Source organism: Dermacentor silvarum, chromosome 1, assembly GCF_013339745.2.
Source record: "Dermacentor silvarum isolate Dsil-2018 chromosome 1, BIME_Dsil_1.4, whole genome shotgun sequence".
Lineage (NCBI taxonomy): Eukaryota > Metazoa > Arthropoda > Arachnida > Ixodida > Ixodidae > Dermacentor > Dermacentor silvarum.
The window spans coordinates 94,274,449-94,299,292 of NC_051154.1; the positions used below are offsets into that span (position 1 = coordinate 94,274,449).

The window sequence follows — 24,844 nt, forward strand, 5'->3', positions numbered from 1 at the left end:
GCGATGGAATTGTATATGTAAATGAGCATCTATGTCCCGAGAATAAGGTTTTGTTGGGGAAGGCAATCTCGAAGAAGCGTGAAAAAAATTGGAAATTTGTCTGGTTCTCAAACGGAAAAGTTCTTGCTAGAAAAGCTGAAAACTCCAATGTCATTCACATTCGCTGTGAAAACGACCTATCTCTCATTTGCTGAATCAAGAAGGTTTGTCTAAAATGAATGTCCTCATACAGTCAGCCAGTCGGTTTGTAGAAGCTAATTCTTGCCATAGCCTCATACATTGTAATCTTCGCAGCATCCATAAAAACATGGACCATTTCTGTACTCTTCTATCCTCGCATCCCTTTGTGTTTAATTACATAGCAGTTTCGGAAACTTGGCTTAAACAGGATGAAACTTATAGTATTCCTGGTTACAATTTCTTTTCAACTACAAGACACACCTCCAATAGAGGTGGCGGTGTGGCCTTATTTGTAAAATCTGATATACCTTGTATCCTTCTCTCCGAATACTCAAAATCTTATTCATCAGGGCTTGAGCTTATTGTCGCCAAATGTAAAAATGAGGTTATTGTAGTGGTTTATCGCGCCCCCAATCAAAAGCTATCAGCCTTCATGTATCATTTTGAGCGGTTATTAGAGCATGTAAATGCGCTCAACCAAAAAACAGTGATTTGCGGGGACTTCAACATAGATACCTTAAAAGACTGTCATTCAGACTACTATCACATGATGTCATCATACGGCTTTCATAATGTTATTTCTGCACCAACGCGTGTTACGCCAAAATCGTCTTCTTGTATCGACCATATTTTATGCAATTTTGACACTGAAGGCAGTTGGTGTGCTATTTATGACGCAACCATAAGTGATCACTCCCCAACTGTAATCTTGTTTCCAGTCACAGAGGTCCAGCACATTAAGTCTCGGGGCACTCATGGTCGCATTATCTTTCCTGCTCTTCGGGAACGTCTGCAGGGCACTGAATTCATTCGTTCATTAGAACCTTTACAGTCCGCTGAATTATCTGTTCCAGATGTGAATGCCCTTTATTCTAAACTAAACAAAACCTTAAGTGAGGCAATAATGCGGTCCACAGAAACTCATGACAAGAGATATTACAAAACACCAATTTGCCCATGGATGAATAAATACATTTTAGAACAAATTAAGAAGAAAGACTTTTGGCATTCAAAAGTAAAAATGCACAAAAACAATGACTATTACCTACAGCAATTCAGATTGGCTCGTAATAAAGTAACATCGCTCATTCGAGTAAGAAAGAAAGAATACTACACAAACCTAATAATTAAAAATTCGGGTAACTCGCGAATCACATGGCGTATTATAAACTCTATTCTTAGACCGCCTGCAAACTCTTACACCATGCCAGACTTCGAGGCTCTCGGAGTATCAGTGAGCACCCTCGTTTTGACGTTTAATACCTATTTTTGCACAGTAGGTTCTCGGCTAATGGCTACGGCTATCAACGAACAATACATTACATACCCACCTCGCAATCCTAATACATTTAAATTTACAGATATAACAGCTAGTGAAATTGTAACTGTAGTCTGTGCTATGCCAGTGAAATTTTCAGTCGGTTGTGACAACATACCTTCTTTGGCGCTCAAGGAATGCATCGATATCCTTTGTGTACCTTTAGAAAAAATGTTTAACTTATCATTTCATAGATCTACGTATCCGGACCTTCTTAAGTTATCTAAGATAATACCGATTCACAAGGCTGGTGATAAAAACATCCCAGAAAACTACCGTCCTATCTCCATCCTAAGTACCATAAATATTGTATTCGAAAAACTGATAGTCAAACGAATCATGTCTTTCCTAGAGGGCCAAAGCATTCTTGCGCCCTGTCAACATGGGTTTAGAAAGGGAAGGTAAACTGATACAGCCGTCTTGTCTTTATCTGAACTTATTAACTTCCACTTAAATAACAACAGAACAGTTGTAGGTATATTTCTCGACATTAAAAAAGCTTTTGATACGGTCAACCACAGCATATTATTAAACAAACTAGAATGCTATGGCTCTCGTGGAATGTGCCTAGAATTCTTTAAAAGTTATCTAGAAAACCGTAAGCAGGCAGTGCAAGTAGCTGATACCAGGTCCGAGTTCCTTGAAACAACTGTAGGCATTCCCCAAGGCTCAGTTCTAGGGCCAATATTTTTTTCATTGTACATTAACTACCTTCCTAGCGTAGTAAAAAAACTTTTCAATATTTATGTACGCTGACGATACAGCTCTCATATGTGCCCAAGACTCTCCGGACCATACCTTTATTTGCGCGAATTCAGAGCTTAACGATATCCACAAATGGTTCTCTTCAAACAAACTAACGTTAAATACACAGAAAACTAAGTATATTGTTTTTAATTCACCGCGCAAACTTCTGCAAGAACACTCACGTACACTTACACTAAATAATTCTGCGCTAGAACGAGTGAATACAATAAAATACCTAGGCGTTATTCTTGATGAATCTTTTAACTGGAAACCTCATATCGACGAAGTCTGCAAGAAACTCAGTAAAGCTTGTTTTCTCTTGCACAAATGCCGAAACATATTTGACATACCGACATTACGAATAATTTATTTCAGTATATTTCATAGCCATTTAAATTACTGTTTAGTTACCTGGGGTCACACATACCGCACATACCTAGAACCAGTTATTATACTCCAGAAAAGAGCCCCCCCCCCCCCTCCCCCCAATACGCTTTATTACAAATTCAGACTATACTGCACATACACTACCACTCTTCCGAAGCCTAAACATCATGCCGTTCACCATTCTAATTGATTATAGAACTGCACTAATGGTCGAAGCTAGTATTAGCACCAACTATCCAGTCAGCTCATCACAGTTTTTATGTTCTCGCTACGAAAGCCGTAATAAAGTAAAAGGCAACTACCTTACTCAGCAAACAAAAAATATTTACGGTAATAGAAAACTTGCAGCTAATGGAGTCGCTGTGTGGAATAACCTTCCACTAGAAATAAAACAGAGTAGAAATTTCTCCTTAGCATTGAAAAGACATTTTCTAAGTAATATATAGCCACCTAATAAATTGCTAAGAACCCCCCCAAAATGTTTTTCTTTCTTTTTTCAGAACGTGTAACCATTTTCAAATAACTACCATGTATACTTGTGTTGTACGTTATTCTATTTGTGTATAAACCCTCTTACAAAGTGTTATGCTTATCATATACGTTCTACTGTTAATTGTACAATTCTAACAATATGTATGCTAATGTTGTGAAACTTACTTATATAAATGCAGGAAATGTTTTAAATTATATTGCAGCGTGATAATCATGTTATAATTAGTTTTCTTTAAGTATTATAATGTTAGTAAAATATTTTGTTTGTATAATTATTGTTTCGTTATGTGACATGCTCTTTTTCATAATTATACTTGAATGAATCCCAACTAGCCTCTGGCTAGGGATTCAGATGCATTATTGCAATTTCATTTTTTGTAAATTGTTTCATGTCAATAAAATTCAATTCAATTCAATAGTCATGAGCCTGACTCAGCAAATTGACAATGACTCAGCGAAAAAATATTAGCACTCAAAAACCACTGAAATGGGTTCGGACGTGGGTACTAAGGGAAGCAAACACTAAAGGATGCTGGGAGAAGTCATGAGCATGACTCAGCAAAATGACAGTGACTCAGCGAAAAAAAGATTAGCACTAAAAACCACTGGAATGGGTTCGGACATGTGCACTAAGTGAAGGAAACACTAAAGGATGATGGTAGAAATCATAGTCATGACCATGACTCAGAAAAAAACGTCAATGACTAAGCGAAAAAAATCTTTAACACTGAAATGGGTTTGGACGTGGATACTAAGTGAAGGAAACACTAAAGGATGTTGGTAGAAGTCATAGTCACGAGTATGACTAAGGCTTTCGGCCTAAGGTCTCTTAGGTGTAGCTAAAGGGACTCCTGATGACTCATGACATGAATGTCGTGACATGCGTGTCATGTAGGTCATGAAAGAGCCGCCTACGTCTAATTGCTCTCATGGTCGTTTCGTTAACTTGGTAGGCTCCCCGCAGACTGCTTCGCATAACATCGATTCCCACATGGCGTGGGATCTGCCGGCTTTTATTTCTATCAAAACGGTGTTTCTTCTCAAAGTTACAAACAGACAAGGGATGTTCCTCTAGGCGCAGTACTCTCCCCCGTATTATTTAATATTTTGCTAAGTCATATTCCGACACACCATGAGGTGCAGGTATACGTATACGCTGATGTTATCTCATTTTTTCGGTGTCAAATGATGTGCAACATAGACTATATAGAACTTTGTAGTCGTATTTGAATCAGATGGAAATTTGGCTTCAAGTTGATGCTAAATGTCAACAAAAGTGCCATCATTGTTTTCCCCTTAACTTTTACTATCCGAATAACATTGCCGTATGGTCAGGACATAATTCCACAGGTACAATCATTAAAATATATGGGAATGATTTATACAGAAAATCTTAATTGGCGGACACACATAGAATACATTGCATCTAAAGGAGCATGTGCTGTTTGTTTATTACAAAGGCTCAGCAGCAGTCGTTTTGGAAGGCTCAGGGAGACTCTGCCGATTATTTATTGAATGTATGTCCGCCCAATTTTAGAGTTTGATTGCGTGTTATTTTCTGGAGGTCCTACTTATAAATTACACCCTCTCGTTCTTTTAGAACGCGAATCGTTACGTCTAAGTCTTGGCTTTCCAAAATTTGTAGCGAATAATATTCTTTATCTTGAAACTCATCTGCCTTCTCTTCAAACTCGATTTCGAATACTGTCAGTCCAAACATTACTGAAAATCATGTTTCTCCCCAGAAACGCTCCTACTATGTGTTCATTCGAGTGCCGACTGCATTCTTTAGAATAAATGATCTCGACTGCATTGTCCAAGGTAATTTTTGTGCAGTAGCTATCAGAACCATTACAAGTACTAATCCGTGATGTGGTTTTCTAAAATTTACCTACTGCGACAGTAAGCGTTCAATTCGATTATATATTTCCTAATAACGCTAAGCTTCTGCCTATTAGATATCGTTTCTTAGATTACCACCTTGAGAACCTCCAAAAAGTTAAGCAAGTGTTACACGTTTGTAAAACGTGAATGCGAAAGCCTGATTGCACAGTTGGCACACTTTTTGTCACGATTAATATACGTTTATGAATAATTGTGGCAACTGTCCATCGGAGCGCACGATATATCGTGCGCTCTGATTTCGGTGAGTTCTATAGAACTCACCTAAATCGCCGCACCTACTGGCAGTAGGTCAGTGCCGTCAGCGCCTTTGCTGAGGGAGGAGCAGTATGGGAACGCTGTCAGGATGAGCGGCGTCGGAGCCAGCTGTGGACGAGGACGACGACGAACGCGCGAGGAGTGGCACGAGCGCGTCTCTGTGACCACGTGACGTGTGCAATCAGGCACGCGCTAGGCACACCCTTAGAGTACAGTGGAGTAACCGTGGCTTCAGGGAAGCGTGCTCGTCTAGCGTTCCGGATGCCTGGGTTCGATTCCCACCCACGCACAAATGTACGAAATTTTCTTTTCAGAGCCAATAATTTACTTTGTTTTGAGGAGCCTCCCTGAGAAATGTGACATCAATCCGAGCATTTCTTGACGTGTTTTTACTCTTTGCGGCGTCGGCCATTTTTCGTCACGGCGCAGTTTCGCCAAGGTCACCGCCAACACACCCAAGGATTTCGCCTTAAAATACAGTAATAGCCACAGATGCTTCTGTCTGTGAAGAGAAAGCAGGAGTGGGCATTTTTTCGCCATCATTAAATTGGTATTTCTCTCTTCGACTACCCGACTTTACATCAGTATTTCAGGCAGAGTTATTGCATGGCGATCATTCTGGCTCTACGAGAACTTCCTACATCTATTTATTCTGCCGTAATGATAACCGACTCCTTGTCCGTTTGTTCTGCTCTATCAGTGCGAAATTCACCTATCATTCTCCGAGAATTTTATTCATCTATCCCCCCGCATTTGCGCCGCACTAGTGGCGGCATCTCTTAAAGGCCCGGTACTGAGGATCCTAAGACCTTCGGCATACATCGCTGTTGCAAGATTTAAAAAAGGTTTCCGCCCAAGAAGAACGTGCCAAATCATGTGTATTAAATAACACCGATTTTCAGCCCCTTAGATTCCCTTGGCACAGCAGATGGTGTTCAACAAAGAAATTTGAAATTTCATTTACGAGAATGCGTTGCCGAATACCAATTCTTAATTTTTATTCCCACAGGTCTGGTTTGCACCTACCCCTCAATGTTTTTATTGCGCCGAACCTGAAACTAGGGAACATCTCTTCCTAGAGTGCCATAGGTTCGACGTGCACAGAAAACGACTTCTAGAAGGTCCCCTTCGCCAACTTGCATTGGTCATCACGCTTCCTATGATACTGTCTCTTGGGGCGTCGGCACTAGGACACTGCAATAGGAACGTATGTGAAGCCATATTTAATTTTGTAAGTGAAACAGACAGACCGCCTTGTTAATTTTATCGTTTTATTTTCCTCAGCGTTAAAACAAGAATATTAACTTTAAATATTAAATTAATATAGCCTTAAATTGATATTAACTATTAGTATTAGAGTAATAGCTCACTATTAATTTACAAAATTTTATTTAACGTTTTCTTCGCGTTTTACCTACTGCCGCCCGATTCGAGGCCGATCCCCCGTATAGTGGGTTGAGCCATACCCATAGGCACCAAACCAGTAGCCGAACGAAACCATGTTGAATAGCCGCGTCTCCTCGTCCAAGTGTCAGACGGCGCGAGTCTAAAGTGAGTAGTCCCGACCTGACAGTACACTTTACGCTCTGTGAGGGGCTGAGTGCATGCTACCTACACTGGCGTGAATGGCAACTCGCGCCACTGTGGCCGCTCGACTTAGCGTGCATTTACGGGTTACCGGGTAACAAACCGCCAGCGACACGTGCTTTGTTTCTTTAGACGCGCATATATGACCTACATGAACGGTACGCAGACGTGCGAGGCGCACAAGCTACACTCGGTGACACCGGCCACGAGTTTGAAAGAGATGCCAAGGGTTATTCTCCGATGCCGAGCACATGCAGCCCTGGTAATGGCCGAGAAACGTGGACGGCGCATTATTCTTGTTTGCCAGAGCGACAGTATTTGAAAACGAACTCAGTTGCAGCAAGCTGTACTATACACGCGTAATGGCTGCTGTCAGGAGAAAGGAGTGATGGTTTCAACTTCCGTGTTAGCGAGAAACGTTTCGCCAACTCGAAAGCGTTGCGTGCAACTGAATGAATTGCACCAGTTATAGTTTTTTCTTCTGTCACTTGAGTTTCATGTTTACTTTTTAGTTGTTTACTGCTATCGCTCTAATGTTTTGATTCTTTCTGTATACGAAAGAGCATATATCAAGCAATCGAAGCAGGCACAGGCAAGCTGGACATCTATCGATCCAATATCGGCGAGGCCGCATATGACGGCGGAATTGCGCTGCTTGCATTCAAATGAAACATTGGTTAGAGTGCTGCCCAAGCCTGGCGTTTCCTCTTTCATGTGATTATGTTTTTGGCATGAAAGAAAAAATAAATAGGCAAATAGCGTTGATTGTGGCTGATGTCTCGCGAAGTCGTGTCACGCAAAAGCCGTTCTCACAATTACAACCATCGTCAAACGTCTAGGCGGTGAGTGACCAAAGTAGACTCTGAGTTCTGTATTGTCGGTCACCTATTGCCTATACGCAGCAAGCAACAGCCATATGGAAGTGGGAGGGTGAGGGCTGGTCTCCTCACCGTCAACTGTATCTGAACCATCGGCAACATATCATAACAGGGATTGTACATGGCACGAAGTCTACTTTGAAAACAAACCATTTTTGGGGTAGATCTAAAGGGCGTGTTTCTGAAAAGATTGAGCGTCTTTTCTTACCATAGCTGCCACGTCTGACTAGACAATGAAACAATCACCTCAAACTATTTTTTCTGTATTATAATATCATATCATTGCGTATAATTTTCTAGGTTCATATAGCTTATTCTAGGTGGTATTCATGTTTTATTTTACGCATGAGTTTATTTCCCTGACCATTACTCGCATAATTATCACTGATGGGTAAATAACATTAAGAAACGAAGATTAGGGGTGCCTATAGCGTAAATTTATTCCATTCTGACTTTATGCCAATCTCCTGACGCCAAAATGACGCAATCGACTACGCAAGCACAGGCGGTGACTCGCAACGTTGTTTCAACAGCCCAACCAAGCGTTCTTCTCGTTTGTAGGGGGTGACTTTCGTTCGGTTGCAAATAGCATTGTCTACCGCTACAGGTTTTTCTTATCTAACTGGCTGACGAGAGGGGTCTGCCGCGTGAAATCTTAGCGTGGCAGACTGCAAGTGACGCTCAGCTAAAACTGTCTATATAATATCTCGAAACTGTTGTCATCCTGAGAATTCGTTCTAAATAAATACGTCTCGCGAACTGACCGGCTACAATTAGTGAATTTTAATGTGTGCGGTAATGTAATTCGTTAAAAACGTAATTAGTTAAATTTTCTGAATTAGTCAATATGTATTTCGTTTCTTCCTGCAAGTACTATCAGCCTCTTCGAGTAATCCAGCTCAAGGACTATTGTGTTATTTGTCACAAGCAATTTTTTCCCCTAATTTTGTAAGTTAAAAAAAAAAGATAGCCACCATGTAAAAGCCAAATTCCTATAGTGCTTGGTTCGTGGATGTTATAACGTAGACTTATTCCATTATGACTTTATTCCAATCTCCTGACGTCAAGTTTACGAAACCGCCGACGAAAGCACGTGCGGTTACACGCAAGGTTGTTTCAACAGCCCAAACAAACGCCCTCCTCGCTTATAGGAGGTGACATTTGTTTGGTTTCAAAGCGAATAGCATTTCTTTGAAACCAAACATTGCATTGCTTACAGCTGCAGGTTTTTCTTATCTAATTGGCTGATGAGAGGCGAGGAGCACACAGAAGAGGAAAGGGGTTAATTGGGGTCGAGCTAACGCAGTGAAAGTAGATAACCGGGTAAAGAGAGTGGTGCCTGTTTCTGCGATTGGACCGCTTCCCTTCGTTTAACTTGCGGTGGCTCGTCGACGATTGCGGCGGCGGCGTGCAACGGGGAGGTACAAATGCCGCTAGAACGCGTCGTCAGCGAGAACGCGCTGGCAGAGCGATATCGTATACGTAACAAAAGGGCTCGGCAACGTTATACTGCCACGCAACATTTTATTGCGATAGCAATTATATGGACACTCCAAAGCAGATTTCTGCCGTCGGCGTCGCCGCCGTCGCCGTTGCCGTGAGGTTCCGTATGACGTCAATGGAGATGAAATCGTCGCCGCGCGCCGCCGAATGCTGTATGTGCGAGTGAAAGGGCGCGAGGGACGCGCGCTTTCACGGGGAGTGAACCCACGGCGGAGAACAAACGCGCGTTCTGTGCCGTGCTCCCTTAAGGGCTGCAGAAGTAGGCGTCTCTTTCCTCCTTTACAATCACCATATATGTAGAGCAAACGCGCCTACATCACTCCGCACATTCCGTCAATGTGCTTCGCTGCGCGCCAGCAGCGTTTCCTCGCGCGAGCTTGCACGTGAGGCTGCCTTCTGACGCACGAAAGGAAGGCGACGTTTAGCTGCGGCACCAAGTGCCTATTTATATCAGAGGCTCCGGCAACAGTCACCAACGCCGCACGCATTTTGTGCGAACGCGGGCAAAACGCCGACGGCGTCGACAACAGTTCTGCGTATTGCCGGTGCTGCTGCATGTCCAAGTTTATACAGCTGATAAAACTACTATCATTACTCCGTATAGCTCTCTACAAATTTGCTGTCGCAATTGATGCTTCGTCTTTCAGGTGAAACTGCGACAACTTTTTATTATGTACGCAGCTTTATTATGCAATTCTCGCAGGCAGCTTCGAGTACAAAGCGCCGGAGCGATCAGTCGACAGCCATCTACTGTTCCTTTCGGAACGGGGCAGTCTCCGGCTATACCAAAAAATAGATTAAGCTTTGTTCGGCAATATTAATACATCTTTAGTGCGTACACGTCCCCATGACGTGGTGCGTTTCCGCGGTTTTGTGACGTCGCGTGACAGACAGGCGAACTAGGCGTGGCCCGAAAACATTTTCATCAATTGCGGAAGGCTAATGGTGACAAAGGCGTAGAATTGAAATATTTTTTTTTCATATTGTATGGCCTATAATCAAGCATAATCAGCGTGTACATGTCATCTTGAGATGACATGTACACTCTGCGCTCGCTACCTTCCTGTCGAGAATGCTCTGTCACATACGCATGCCATTCGTGACCTGGAAGGACAGGGCTCACAGGGTTAAAGAGAAGAAATGCGGGCAAGATAGATGATGATTATCGTTGTGGAACAAGATAAGCAGCAAAGGGTTCAATCGTTTTTAAGAGTGCATAGCGCCATAGATTTGCCAAGCTCCACCTTTGTGAGGAAAATTTTTGTTTCACTGGCCGGCGCATTCGTATTTATATATATTGTTCATCAACGTGGTTGGTTGGCATCCGTGATAAGCAGCCGTTGTCGTGAGCAAGCGACTTTGTGAGCCCTGGCTTTGTCGTATATTAAAAATTTCCTTCGTGTATTGTGACATGAGCGAGAAGAGTGCAATCCCACGTAAGAAACGTCGTAAAACTACAATCTGGTGTCATCACATCACTGCAGTCACTCGTTTCTAGAAACGACGAATAACTGCACTGTCGGGTGTTTAAGAATAGCGACGTGCTACGCAGGCTTTTTCGTCGGCGCAACGTTCAGGTGGCATGACATAGTGCGGTCGGTGGACTGGACTTGCAATGGAGGAGATGGGTGACAAGAGCCCCCTGGCTCAACATCGTGGGCAGCAAGAACAGATATCGCCGCAGCAGCAGGAGCAGGATCATCGAGAGCACCGACAGAAGCGACCTTCCAAGATGATGGTGCCGCGGCGCAGCGTGCCCAACATTCAACCGCTGGTCATCGAGGAGAAGAGCCCGTCAACGTCGGACGATAGGAAGCGCGTGCTGCGCAACCTGCTCGTTGTCAGCACGAGTTTCCTGCTGCTCTTCACGGCCTACCAGTCGATGCAAAACCTGCAGAGCAGCCTGAACCCAGAGGCCGGCCTCGGAACCGCCTCGCTGGCCACCATTTATGTGGCGCTCGTGTTGTCGTGCATGTTCGTGCCCACGTATATGATCCGGCGGTTGGGCCTCAAGTATACCATGGTGACGTCGGTGGTCATGTACTTGCTCTACTTTGTGGCCAACATGGAGCCCAGCTGGTACACGCTGCTGCCCGCGTCGCTCGTGCTGGGCATGGGCGGGGCGCCTCTCTGGACCTCCAAGTGCGCCTACCTCACGTACCTGGCGCAGGAGTACGCCGACCAGGTGGGCGCTCTCGACTCAGCGCCATTCGTGGCCGGCTTCTTCGGCGTCTTCTTCATGCTCTTCCAGACTACCCAAATATGGGGCAACCTGATCGCCTTCATCGTGCTGCGGCCGCCCAACATGACCGAGGTGGCCGCCGACATAGAGCAATGCGGCGCCTCGTTCCACCCGACCGAGGACTTGGCCATGCTAAACCAGACCAACCTGGGCGTCGTGAGTCGCATGCAGACGTACACGCTAAGTGGTGTCTACACGTGCTGCGTGCTGTCCTCCATCGTGATACTCGTCGCCTTCCTGGACCCTGTGCGCAAGGAGGTGTCCGATCCGAACCCGCCTACGCAGCTGCTTGTTGAGACGCTGTACCATATGCGCCGGGGCTACCAGCAGCTTATCGTACCGCTCACAATCTACAGCGGTATGCAGCAGGCTTTCTTCTCGGGCGACTTCACTCAGGCGTACATCAGCTGCTCCTGGGGCGTCCAGTTCGTCGGCTTCGTCATGATCTCGTATGGGCTCACCGACGCCACCTGCTCTATGGCGTTCGGCTTTCTCGTCAAGCGAGTCGGCCGCGTACCCATCGTTATGCTGGCGGCGTTGCTCAACGTCGCCGTTATGATCCTTCTGTTCACCTGGCACCCACGCCCTTCGGAGCTGCACAACTTCTTTATCATTGCCATGCTGTGGGGCATGGCCGACGCCTCCTGGCAGACGCAGATCAACGGTGAGTACTCCGCAGATAAGGGTGCAAGTTGCATTGTCGCGGTGACATTTTTTTTTCCTTTCGAGGAGTGGTTGCCAGATGCTTGAGCGTCCCAGGTCACATGAACACTTTCTTCAGGGGCACCTATTAGTAATATGACCTTGAAGAAAGTATCCGTGAGACCAGAGGACATTTCTTGAAACGTTGCCGGCCATCCAGTCACTCTGTGTTTCAAAAATAAAAATCCGAGGGCACCTAAGTACTCCTTATGAGTTGTGAATTCGAAAGCATTCATATCCTATTGAACGTCGCTGAGTGGTCCTCCGAGTTTTGCGCTGCTTGTAATGTACCATAGCGGTACGTGCTGCCCGAGCCAGCAAGCAGCAGCAGCCTGTGATGCCAACGCCGCATGCCACTGACATCTTGCGCGACGAGACCGAGGAAGCAGAGAGACCGCGCACCGGCTTCCGAGAGCAAGACGGCGAGAGCGAGAGGTGCGCTGGCGACGTGCTACGCGGCGATGCCCTCTCCCCTCACGAAACACCTGACGCGTCAGCGCAGCAGGGGGCGTTCCGTTTCGCCCGCTCTGCTCCGTCGAGGCGCGCTCGTGACGTGGCGTGCTCGTGACGTGGCGTCGCAGCCAATGGGAATTTAGGTGCCGTTTCGCTGCATGCTACAGACGCCGGCTTTTACGCTCAATGGGTCATTTGATGCTTTCGCGCGCATAAAAAAAAACAGTGGCCACATGACTACAAAATATTGCCACGCTGGTCCCTCTTGAAGGCCTTGGCTTTATAAACCGAACGGTGGTTGGAAATCAGATGAAACTTGGCTGCTGTTGAACCGGAATTTAAACTTGCAAATGCTATATATCAGCGGTGGAGATGAACATGCGGGTAGCGTATGCACAGTACGCTTGCAGAAAGCGCGAGCAACTGAGTTCTGCATGTACCAGGTATATGGTCTATGGTATCTATGGCCGCAGGTTAGATAAGTGCTAAGCATGCATACACTAAAAGTTATGAAGAAAACGTTTTAAATAACGATAACATATTCCGCGCGACTGGCCGCTCGAGGCACCTTGCGTGTATTCGCGGGCTTCTTTCGCGCTCGGAAAAACACTTTTATGTAGCACGTATTGAGCAACAGAAAGCTGTATCGGGAGTTTTTCATGGTGCTCCACAATTTTCTCATTCACACTTTTCATCTAATTATAAGTTTGAGAAGTTGATTAATTAATTTAGACAAATTATGTAACTAGGCGGAATTCACGAAATAATCCAAGTATCTCCATGCGACGGCAAACAACATTACCTCGGTTCTGTCCAGCTACGTGGCATTCGCATTTGTTTAAATCTTGGTGCATGATAGTTGGGATACCCTGTATCATCATCAGTCTATAATTATGTCCACTGCAGGACGAAGGCCTCTCCCTGCGATCTCCAATTAACCCTGTCTTGCGCTAGCTGATTCCAATTTGCGCCTGCAAATTTCTTAACTTCATCACCCCACCTAGTTTTCTGCCGTCCTCGACTGCACTTCCCTTCTCTTGGTATCCATTCTGTAACTCTAATGGTCCACCGGTCATCCATCCTACGCTTTACATGGCCTGTCCAGCTCCATTTTCCCCTCTTAATGTCAACTAGAATATCGGCCAACCCCGTTTGCTCTGATCCACACCGCTCTCCTCCTGTCTCTTAACGTTAGGCCTAACATTTTTCGTTCCATAGCTCTTTGTGCGGTCCTCAACTTGAGCTTGTTTGTGAACCTCTAAGTTTCTGCCTCATATGTTAGCACCGGTAGAATGCAATGATTGTGCACTTTTCTTTTCAACGACAGTGGTAAGCTCCCAGTCAGGATTTGGCAATGCCTGTCGTATGCACTCCAACACAATTTTATTCTTCTGTAAATTTCCTTCTCATGATCAGGGTCCCCTGTGAGTAATTGACCTAGATAAATGTACTCCTTTACAGACCCTAGAGGCTGACTGGCGATCTTGAATTCTTGTTCCCTTGCGAGGTTATACACTCTGTATATTATGGATTAAAGAGGGAAACAGTTACACGAAAAATTATAAGTACTGAAAGCGAAAGGCAAGAGAAACGTGACCATAATGAAACATGTATATATAAATCACCATACATGTGTTTATACAACGTTTTACATAAACATATAAATCACTGTAATTACACTTGCGTAAGTGGTGGCGTGAAGCAGAGGTAGAACACCGGGCTTCTAATCCTGAAGGTCGTAGGTTCGAATCCTCCTTCAGTCCACTACATTTTCAAGCTTCAAGTGGCGCCTGGCAACGGCAAGAAAAATTGCCGAGAGTTAGTGGGGCTGCTACAGTCCATGGAATTCAACGCAAAGCCATCGAGCACGCGGTTGGCCCTCCTTGAATTTAAGAGTGAATGAATAAATACAAGATAGTGAGAGAGTGTTTTTGATAATCAGGAAAATTCGACCTCAAGCCACCTCCTGAATTGTAATGACAATGTGAACAGAGCACTGAAGGTACACGTTGGACTGGAGGGGCTGGACGCGTGGGAGGGTTAAACCGGCCTCAGGGGGGGGGGGGGGGGTGGAACCCCTCAATCCCCCCTCCCCACCCCCGTCGGTGCGCCACTGCTACAGAGGTCTTCCTGATAAGGGAGAATACGGGGTATGATTTCTAATCCCTATGGACATAGCGGTTAACATAGATGAATTCCACAGCATTAATGAGAGGGTAGCAGTCGTCGTAATAAAGCTGAATAGGAGGTATAGAATGAAGATTTTACAAGCATACGCCCCAACCTCCAGTCACGATGATGAAGAAATAGAACAGTTCTATGAAGATGTCGAATTAGCAATGAGAAAGGTGCAAACTCAGTATACTGTGGTCATGGGCGACTTCAATGCAAAAGTGGGCAAAAAGCAGGTTGGTGAGCAAGCAATTGGCAACTACGGCATCGATTCTAGGAACAGAGATGTTGGTTGAAAGGAATAGGCTCCGAATAATGAATACATTCTTCAGGAAGCGCAGCAACAGGAAGTGTTCCTGAAAAAGCCCTAATGGAGAAACAAGGAATGAAATAGATTTCATACTCTCTGCCGATCCAAGCATAGTGCAGAATGTAGAAGTGTTAGGTAAGGTAAAGTGCAGTGACCATAGGTTAGTGAGGTCTAGAATTTCTCTCAATTTGAAGAGAGAAAGAATAAAATTAGTCAAGAAGAAACAGGCCAACCTAGACGCAGTAAGGGTAAAAGCAGACCAATTCAGGCTGGTGCTCGCAAACAAATATGCAGCTTTAGAACAGGAAGATGAAGACAACATAGAGGTAATGAATGAAACCATAACTAGGCTGATCTCAGAAGCAGCAATTGAAGTGGGAGGTAAGGCACCAAGACAACCAGTAGGTAAGCTCTCCCAAGTAATAAAGGAGCTAATAAAGAAACGGCAAAACGTGAAAGTGTCAAACTCGAGAGATCAGATAGAATTCGCTGAACTGTCGAAACTGATCAACAAGAAGAAAGTAAGGGATGTCCGAAATTATAACGTGGGAAAGATTGAGGAAGCAGTAAAATATTGTTACGGGGAGAATATAAATAGAATGGATATATTTACAGGGTAAGGCGCACAACGCTGCAGCAATCGTTCAGGGGAGCGCGTGCACACCAGAAAAACCACCCGTCGTCGTCGTCATCGTCCAAGCACCGACCACAGGATCGCCGCTCGTGACATTACCCGCCGGCGGCAGAAGCACCGTCCCGGTGCAATTAGGGCCCGGGCTGAGAGTGGTACGGTTTTAGACGCGAGACATGGACTATGTCACTCGCGATTGTTGCAGAGGCCGACGTAGGATTTAGCGGAGCGATTTCATAGGTCACATTAGTGACTTTGCGTACGACGCGGTAAGGGCCAGCATAACGGGAGAGAAGTTTTTCGCATAGGCCAACGCGACGTGACGGGAACCACAGCAAGACAAGCGATCCTGGAGGGAAGTTCACCTCCCGGTGTCGGCGGTCATAGAGACATTTTTGTTTGACCTGTGAAGCCGACAAGCGATCGCGGGCAACCTGACGGGCGATGTCAGCACGGGCAAGAGCATCACGAGCATAGGCAGAGGATGTGTCTGCGTGAGCATGAAGTATGGTGTCCATAGGTAATAGTGGGTCGTAGCCAAACAGTAGATAAAAAGGTGAATAGCCAGCTGTGTCGTGACGAGAAGAGTTGTAGGCGAAGGTCACAAAAGGCAAGTTAATGTCCCAGTCTCGGTGGTCCTCAGACACGTACATAGCAAGCATATCTGTGAGAGTACGGTTGAGGCGTTCAGTAAGGCCGTTTGTCTGTGGATGGTACGCAGTGGTGAACTTGTGATTGGTCTTGCAAGAACGAAGAATGTCGTCGACCACTTTAGACAGGAAGCAGCGGCCGCGGTCCGTGATTAACTGACGAGGAGCACCGTGGCGCAGGATGACGTCGTGAAGAAGGAAATCGGCTACATCAGTAGCACAGCTGGTGGGAAGTGCTCGTGTAACAGCGTACCGCGTTGCGTAGTCAGTAGCGACTGCAACCCATCTATTGCCAGTGGTTGACATGGGAAAAGGCCCTAGAAGATCGAGTCCCACCCGGAAAAATGGTTCATCAGGGATGTCGAGGGGCTGAAGGCTGCCAGCAGGCAGTAGGGCAGGAGTCTTGCGTCGCTGGCAGTGGTCACAAGCCGCAACGTACTGTCGCACAGAACGGTAGAGACCAGGCCAAAAGAAGCGCCTACGGATGCGATCATACGTGCGTGACACGCCTAGGTGTCCGGCCGTCGGTGCATCGTGAAGCTGGCGCAAAACAGTAGAGCGAAGATGCGCGGGGACAACAAGCAAGAGCTCAGCGCCATCAGGCCGGGCGTTGTAGCGGTGTAGGGCGTTGTAGCGGTGTAAGCATTAAATCAGTGAAAAGAAAACTTGGCATAGGAAAAGGCAAAATGTATGCTCTGAAACATAAGCAGGGTAATATCATCAGCAATTTCGATGACATAGTAAAAACAGCGGAAGAATTCTATACTGACCTATACAGTACCCAGAGCAGCCAAGCTACTTTCATTCGAAGTAGTGATGAACAGGATACAGAGGCTCCTTCTATAACTAGAGATGAAGTTAGAAGGGCCTTGCAAGACATGACCAGGGGAAAAGCTGCTGGAGATGGAGAGGAAGGAATAATAGTCGATTTAATAAAGGATATTGGAATTGAATCGTTACATTGCCCAGACGCAGTGTCCGTATTTTGTAAAGTTCCATTTCATTTTCCATTCTTCTTATCATGCGTCGCGTCGAGTAGCCAATCCCAGAGATAACAGCCACGCAGCGGCCTCCGAGTAACGTTTGTGCACTCTCCCTCAATGCCACGTCCAGCGCAGATCATCAAACTAAGCCGACTGAACTCCAGCAGAACATTATCCGAAGCGGAAATTCTTGGACCCTCGCCACATCCGTCGATGGCCCAGAAAGTAATTCGTGCGCTACTGAAGTTTTTGAGGAACATCGACCTCAATGGCCGATTGTAGTACTGCTGTGCGTCCTTGTGCACGCGCAGTGCTCATTATCTCTTTCTCTCCCTCTTTTCATCTTTATATTCCCTCTTTCATTTACCCCCAGTGTAGGGTAGCAAACCAGATGATTGTCCAGTTGACCTTCCTGCCTTCTCTTTGTTCTCTCTCTCTCTGGGCCAATGAGGGAGAACGAAAAGAGAGGAAAATAAAATAGATGGTTAGAGAATACGCTTCGGGTGAATGTCGATGCGTTGAGGATGTCTCGTCCTGCGGAACACCGCATGTAATAATGTGTGTTGAGCTTTCTTCCTTCACTGCATTACAGAAAAATCTGCCTGTTTATAGAGAAATTGACCGCATCGGTTTACATGTAGCTGGCAGATCGAACAGACTAAGCAATTCCTAAATATGACTAAGAACGTCAAATGTCATTGTACTGTTCGGAAATACTGATATGGTTAAGCTATGCAGTTACTTTCGTACTCGCATGAGTCACAATATGCAGAACGACATCCATGATGCAGCAGTGGAGGCGAAATACTGTTGTGTGTTCAGAGAACACTTTTGTGCATTTACGCAAGGATTAAGGCCCCGATTCAAGACTTTTCTTTCCTTTTTTTTTTTATGGCCCGGCGACAGCAGCTGCTGAGGCTCAAAGACCGGAAAGACTCAGCAAAGGAAAATCTTGTAATGTTTTTGACAGTACGATTACGCAAGCAATTTTCTAGGAGCCAGGAAAAGTTATTTTTAGCAGAGGTTTATTCGCACTTGTATGGTCCTAGGATGTTTGACGTGAATGAATTCATGACAGCGACTTGTACGCGGTCCTGGTCTAAATGAAAGTGGTTATCCGCGATGTTCGCGGATTTAGTCTATCCTGCAGACATTGTGGTCAGGGGTTTCATAACAGGGTTCATATTTACGTGTAAAACCTATCTTACGTAAGAGCGTCTTCTCATTGGCCAGCCTTCGGGTGCCCGTCAGTCATGAAAGCGATCAGCATGATAACGAGGCAATTGCCGCAGAGTTGGCCAATCGCGGACAGTACTTATACACAAGAGGAGTTTTGCAAACGCAAGCCTTATTTGCATCGACGACAACAATGGTAGTTCGCCATGTGCCCGAACATCCCATTGTTCTAGCATCGTGCCCGTGACTTTCTGCCGCAGAAAGTCCAAATCAAGTGACCTCGTTCCGGCGTCGGATGGTCTTCTCCAAAGGGAAGAATTACGTTTCTCCCGGGGTTTAATTGCGCCTTCTTTTGTCCTTTTGACCTTGATAACGTCCATGACGCGAAGAGGGGCGGCAAGGGAGGGGCGCGCTGATGTAGTCTCGTATTCCTTGAAACGTTCGACCGAATGTGTGCCCGTGTACTATACGGAATTTGACGTGTCTTCCCATTTCTAATGCACGAACCGGTACTGGAGAGCGCGAGTTTCAAACAATCGGCTACAGATTTCTTGCGGATTCCGCGGAAGCAATCTGTTGCTGCACAGTTCCTTTACTTGCCTAACGTAGTAAACTTCGTCTGATAAACGCAACATCCTCCCCTGAAGCTACCTAGGACCGCTAACGTCAAAAAGGCTAACGTCAAAGCAGTGTTATCGGCCCCGTGCAAGATGAAAACTATTTGTAAGGCCAACAATGCTCAACAGGATAAGACGCACGCATGCAAGAAGCGGCGTAGAACACAATTTGTAAATTGCAAGGAATCGGTAGTAAAGCAAATACCTCTTTCCTGTGGTAAGCATTACGTCGGGCAGACGATTCGTTGCCTAAACGACAGATTAAGAGAACATTCTAACAATGCTAAGGAAGGACGCGATAAGCGGCTGGCACTGCATTGCAGCACGTGTGGATGCGAACCAGTTTTCCAAAATATCGTCACACAGAGATTAACTATAACAAGAATAATCATTGAAGCAGCGAAGATTGCAACATTGAGCATGGACTGTGTCCGCACACCGTCCGTCTCGTTGGCCGAGAAAGTATTGTCATTTTTAAATCTTTCCTAGCGTGTGCACTTGACAGTGTGACCACTTTCGGGCGTATATACTTGAGTCGAAAGGAAAAGAAAATCCGTATCTGTGCGCATGTCCTTTGCTGTGGCACAGGGGTGTTGTGTATGTATATATTTCTGCCTCGGTCTTCAAATAAACCAACTGTTGAAAGTTAGCTAGCGCTCGTGTCGTGTCCTTCTCCATATTGTCCTCGTATGCTCCAGCGCTTTAAGTTGTTACTATTAGACACATGGCCATAGGCTAGAAAAGGGTCTAAACTAAAAGGTGTAATTACAGGAAACAAATTCTATTAACAAAACAAACGGTACATAAGAAATCAATTGCTACAGCGAAAGAATTAAACGCGAATAAACATCAAGTGTGAATCAGTATTGGGTAATACATAAAATGAAAACTACAAGTCCCATGATTATACAATTAAACAAACCTACAACATAATGCTACAAACGTTGCAACTATATATATATATATATAGTTCCTCCAGATAAGCGGAACGGCAATGGGCACGAAGATGGCTCCTAATTATGCGAATATTTTTATGGCATCACTTGAAGAACCTTTTCTTGCGGCCAGACCTTTGAAGCCGCTCATCTACAAAAGGTTCTTAGACGACATATTCTTTATTTGGCACCACGACGAAGAAAGTCTCCTTAAATTTGTAGCAGATTTTAATTCAGTTCATCCGTCAATCGCTTTCATTTACAGCTATTCTAAATCAGCTGTAAACTTTCTTGATGTCACGGTACAAATTAAAGATAATCGCATATTCACAACCTTATATAAAAAGCCAACAGACCGCCACCAATGTCTTCATTTCAAAAGTAGCCATCCACAACATTGCAAGAAAGCCATCCCGTATTCACAGGCCCACCGATACCGCCGCATCTGCTCTGACGAGAAAGACTTCCAATGTCATGCAAAGGAACTCAGAACGGCCCTGGTGGCGAAGCACTACCCGGAACGTATTGTTGATGATGCTATAAGCCGAGCACAAGCCTTAGACAGAAATGAAATTTTGACTGGCTCAAAGCCCCGCCATCCGAAAAACCAAACCAACCTTATCCTCACCTACTCATCTACATTACCGCACGTGAACAACATCCTAGCCAAACACTTTAATATCATTCAGCAGAGCACACGTTTGTCTTCAATTTTCACAGAGCCACCCCGAGTTGTCTATCGCCGGGGAAGAAATCTAAGAGATATCCTCGTCAGAGCTAGGACAACCACGGTTCAAAACATAGAATCAGGCTGCAGACCTTGTGGTAAACCCCGCTGCAAGGTCTGTAAGCACATGACTTCAACCTGTCTTGCTAAGGCTACTTCCTCTGATTTCGCATTCAAAATTAAGGAACCTCTAAATTGTGACAGCAGCAATGTGATCTACATGCTCCATTGTGAAGTCTGCGACCAACAGTATATAGGCCAGACTGGAACCGCGTTCAGACTCCGTCTAAACAACCACAGAGCTCACACCCGCGCACTACCACATCTCCCATTCTCAAAGCATATCAGTCTGCCTGAGCATTCATTTGATAAAATACGTGTCACTCTTCTCCAGTCAGGCTTCCGCTCTTCTCGTGAACGGGAACAAAGAGAGTCATATTTTATCCACAAATTTAGAACAATCACGCACGGCATAAATGAACACATGGGAAACCTCTCGTTTCTTTGTCCATAAGTTAAATTAGCTAAAATCAGAACTTAATCCCCGCATGGGCAAGCCGAACACGTGTGTGATGTCGAAAGAATGCCCACTACCGCAGTGGGGGAGCGGACCGAACCACCCACATTATTGTGCCTTGCTTTTTAATTTCATGCTTATTTTGCCACGCTGTTACTATTATATTTGCAGGTTATTTCTTCTTGTTTCGTGTTTCTCGTGTTTTGCCCTTGCTTTTCAATTTCAACTTCATGCTGATTTCGCCAGGCTGTTACTGTCATATTTGCAGGCTGCTTCTTCGTATTTCGTGTTTTTCGTGTTTTGCCCTTGCTTTTCAATTTCATGCTGATTTCGCCACGCTGTCACTACATTTGCAGGTTATTTCTTCTTCTTTCGTGTTTCTCGTCTTTCGCCCTTTACTTTGTCTGGCACGACCAGGTCTTGGTGTCTTTCCTTTAACTCTCTTTCCTTTAACTCTCCCTCTTTTTTTTTTTTCATTTCATGCTCAACTTAACATGACAGGCGTGTCCGCCAATTGTGCATGTGTAAGACGCTTACCAGCGACCTTGCCCTAAGCTTCGTCTGGCACGACCAGGTCTTGGTGTCTTTCCTTTAACTCTCTCTCTCTCTCTTTTTTTTTAACATGACAGGCGTGTCCATCAATTGTGCATGTGAAACACGCTTAACAGCGACCTTGCCCTTTGCTTTGTCAGGCAGGACCAGGTCTTGGTGTCTTACCTTTAACTCTCCCTCCCTCCTTTTTTTTTTCTTTTTTTTTTTGCATGTTCAACTAAACATGACAGGCGTGTCCGTCAATTGTGCATGTGAAACACGCTTAACAGCGACCGTGCCCTCTGCTTTGTCTGGCACGACCAGGTCTTGGCGTCTTTCCTTTAACTCTCCATTCTTTCTTTTTTTTTTTTTGCATGTTCAACTTTGTCGTATATCTCTCTATCTCTCCTTTCTCACCTTTTTTTGGCGCCTTCTTTCTCTGCCTGAAGATATAAAAAGACTGTTGCAAGATTTTCCTGTATCCCTTGAAAAAGGTCGGTCCACCGACCGAAACTGTTGGGAAAATATTAAACCTAAGATAACCGCGAAGTTGTGCTTCTGACTTTCCTATATATATATATATGTATATATATATATATATATATATATATATATATATATCATAAAATACAAATACGCGATACTAAAAATAATGTTATACATGCGAATAACACTCACCATGGATAAGAAAAAGTGAAAAAAAAAGTGTCATGAGAAATCGTCGAAAACAAAGAAAAAGTGTGTGCGAGTGTTTAATTAAGCTATTTTTCTGGAGCAGGCATCTTTTAAGTACACATGAAAATACCCTTTTTTTTTCTAAACAAATAACTGCGCCTTGCAATTTTTATACTTTGGATGAATGGTGGCTTTCCTCCTCCCTTCCTCCCTCCCTTTTTTCAGCTGTTTTTGAGTATCTCTATATGTTGATTTGTTTATTGATAGCGTGTATACAAAATTATCACCGGCGCGTTAGGTATCACGTGTAGGTCCGTATTCATCACGCAATCCCTCACCCTTTGTTAGAGTGGCGGCATTACAGAGAGGACTGGGGTGAACTCACACAAAAACTGGAGGACACTTCAGCTTCGCCTTTAAGAGTGCAACGCGATAACATCCAAAGGGCCCTGACTGCTTCTCACGCTTCCCGGCAACTGCAGCTTATGTAACCGTAATGTTTACCCGCAAACGCTGGCGGCGAACAATATGCAGGAAGGCGAGCTTTCTGGTAGAAACGCGGTCTCTTGTGTGGGCCGATCCCGGAGGTAATGCACAGCCGTGCAAAAAAAAAACAAAAAACAAAAAAAAAACATAATTTTCAGGTTTCTGTTGTTGTTTCGCACTTTTGATATTTCAGTCTGAGAAGATTTAACATAAAAGGCATGCGTTGTCGGTGTTTCGTTTCATGACATTTGTTTGTGGGCTGTCATTCTCAAAATTCCGAGGAATAACTTTGTCAAAAATGCAAGACAAGGTATGAGCAACTTTAGTGATAGAATGGTGTGGAAATATAACCCACATATATACCGCATGTCATATAGCAAGGCGTGGCATATACATGTACCTAAATATATACGGAAATTTTCGCTCACGGAAACTCCGCCGACACCGACATCGGATTTTCTGCGACAGGGGGCCCTTAACGCTGTCGCTTTAAAAACAGCTAAAACGCAGCGTGTAATAGTATAGCACTACACAAAGCAACACGGCAGTCTTTAAAGCGTTGACATTGATCACGGTGGCGATGCAGTGTGAATGAGCCGGAGAAACGTAAATGGCTTAATTATGCGACTTCGCAGCTTTCTACGGCGTCATCTTCGCTGACGCTCGCGAGCCGGCGTTCGCCAACTACCGGCTGTGGGAGTCCATGGGCTTCATCATCATGTTCGCTGCACAAAGCCATCTGCGCGTCTACGTCAAACTTGTGGCGCTCTTAGTGGCGCTCGTGATCGGCATGGTCGGCTACCTGACCATCGAATTCCATATGAGCAGGGAAAACAAGTCACCCATGTAGCACAAGCGTCGACCACGACTGTGGGCTACTCTGCTTCACAGACTGCCGGATACGACGTCGAGTCTCTCGTTCTCCGCGCGAAGGTTCTGCAGTGTAACAGATTCACCACTGGGTCATATTTCGAGTTCCGAGGACAGAAGTGGTCTAAGTCTACATTTTGCAGCGTCGCGAGATAAAACACTTTTAATGTCATACCTTTGAAACAGTCATAATGGTGACTTGCCAGCGTCTGTTTCGACGATTCAATGTACTGTCGCGTGGACTGGCGATGGATATATCGTGAACCATGCTTGCAGACTGTGTCCCGGTGCAATGTTTTCATGAGTGTATGTTACGATACAGCTTGTTTGGTGATTCTCGCGTTTACTGCATTCTATACGCAAAATACAAAAGTATCACGAGCGTGGTTGGCGCCCGCTTTTTTTCATATGTCGCCATGTAGACGCTACATGACTGCTCGCAGTCGTTCATTCGAAGAAGCATATTATCGTTTATTGTTTTTCTTTTTTTGCCCAGGAACATGTTGTTCTGTCTGTCCTTCTCCGTGCACCATTAAAACGTAGCGGCTCTCTCGATCGGGAGTGAAGCCGTTACCTTTATTTCACTGTCTAACAATGGGTGATTTTCTCCGCCGTTATACTGTATCATATGTTCATTTCTGGCGGACTTAAAAGCAGCTGAGGCGTTGCGGTTGTCTTACTGAAGAAACGAACACGTTAGAATTTACTACCGAGTGAATTAATATTTGTAACGAATGAATGTCGAGATAGCATCGTAGCACACCAACGGCTTTTGCACATACGAAGATTCCGAGCTTACGTCCCTTTAATTAAAAATAATGGGTGCATTTCTCTTATATAACCCAAGAAACACTTACAAGCGCACTAAATGGCCCGGGCTCTCACTCGGCTTCGCCTCGCACTCACGCACGCACA

General features: G+C 45.0%; 1 protein-coding gene across 1 annotated transcript; it reads left to right on the forward strand.

The window, feature by feature from the left end:
- The first annotated feature begins 10,867 nt into the window (after positions 1–10,867).
- LOC119450795 (protein unc-93 homolog A) lies at positions 10,868–23,909 on the forward strand. The gene is made up of 2 exons (XM_037714324.2): positions 10,868–12,158; positions 23,695–23,909. Exons 1-2 carry the CDS (start codon positions 10,868–10,870, stop codon positions 23,907–23,909), a joined length of 1,506 nt encoding a protein of 501 aa, XP_037570252.1.
- Positions 23,910–24,844: the final 935 nt, after the last annotated feature.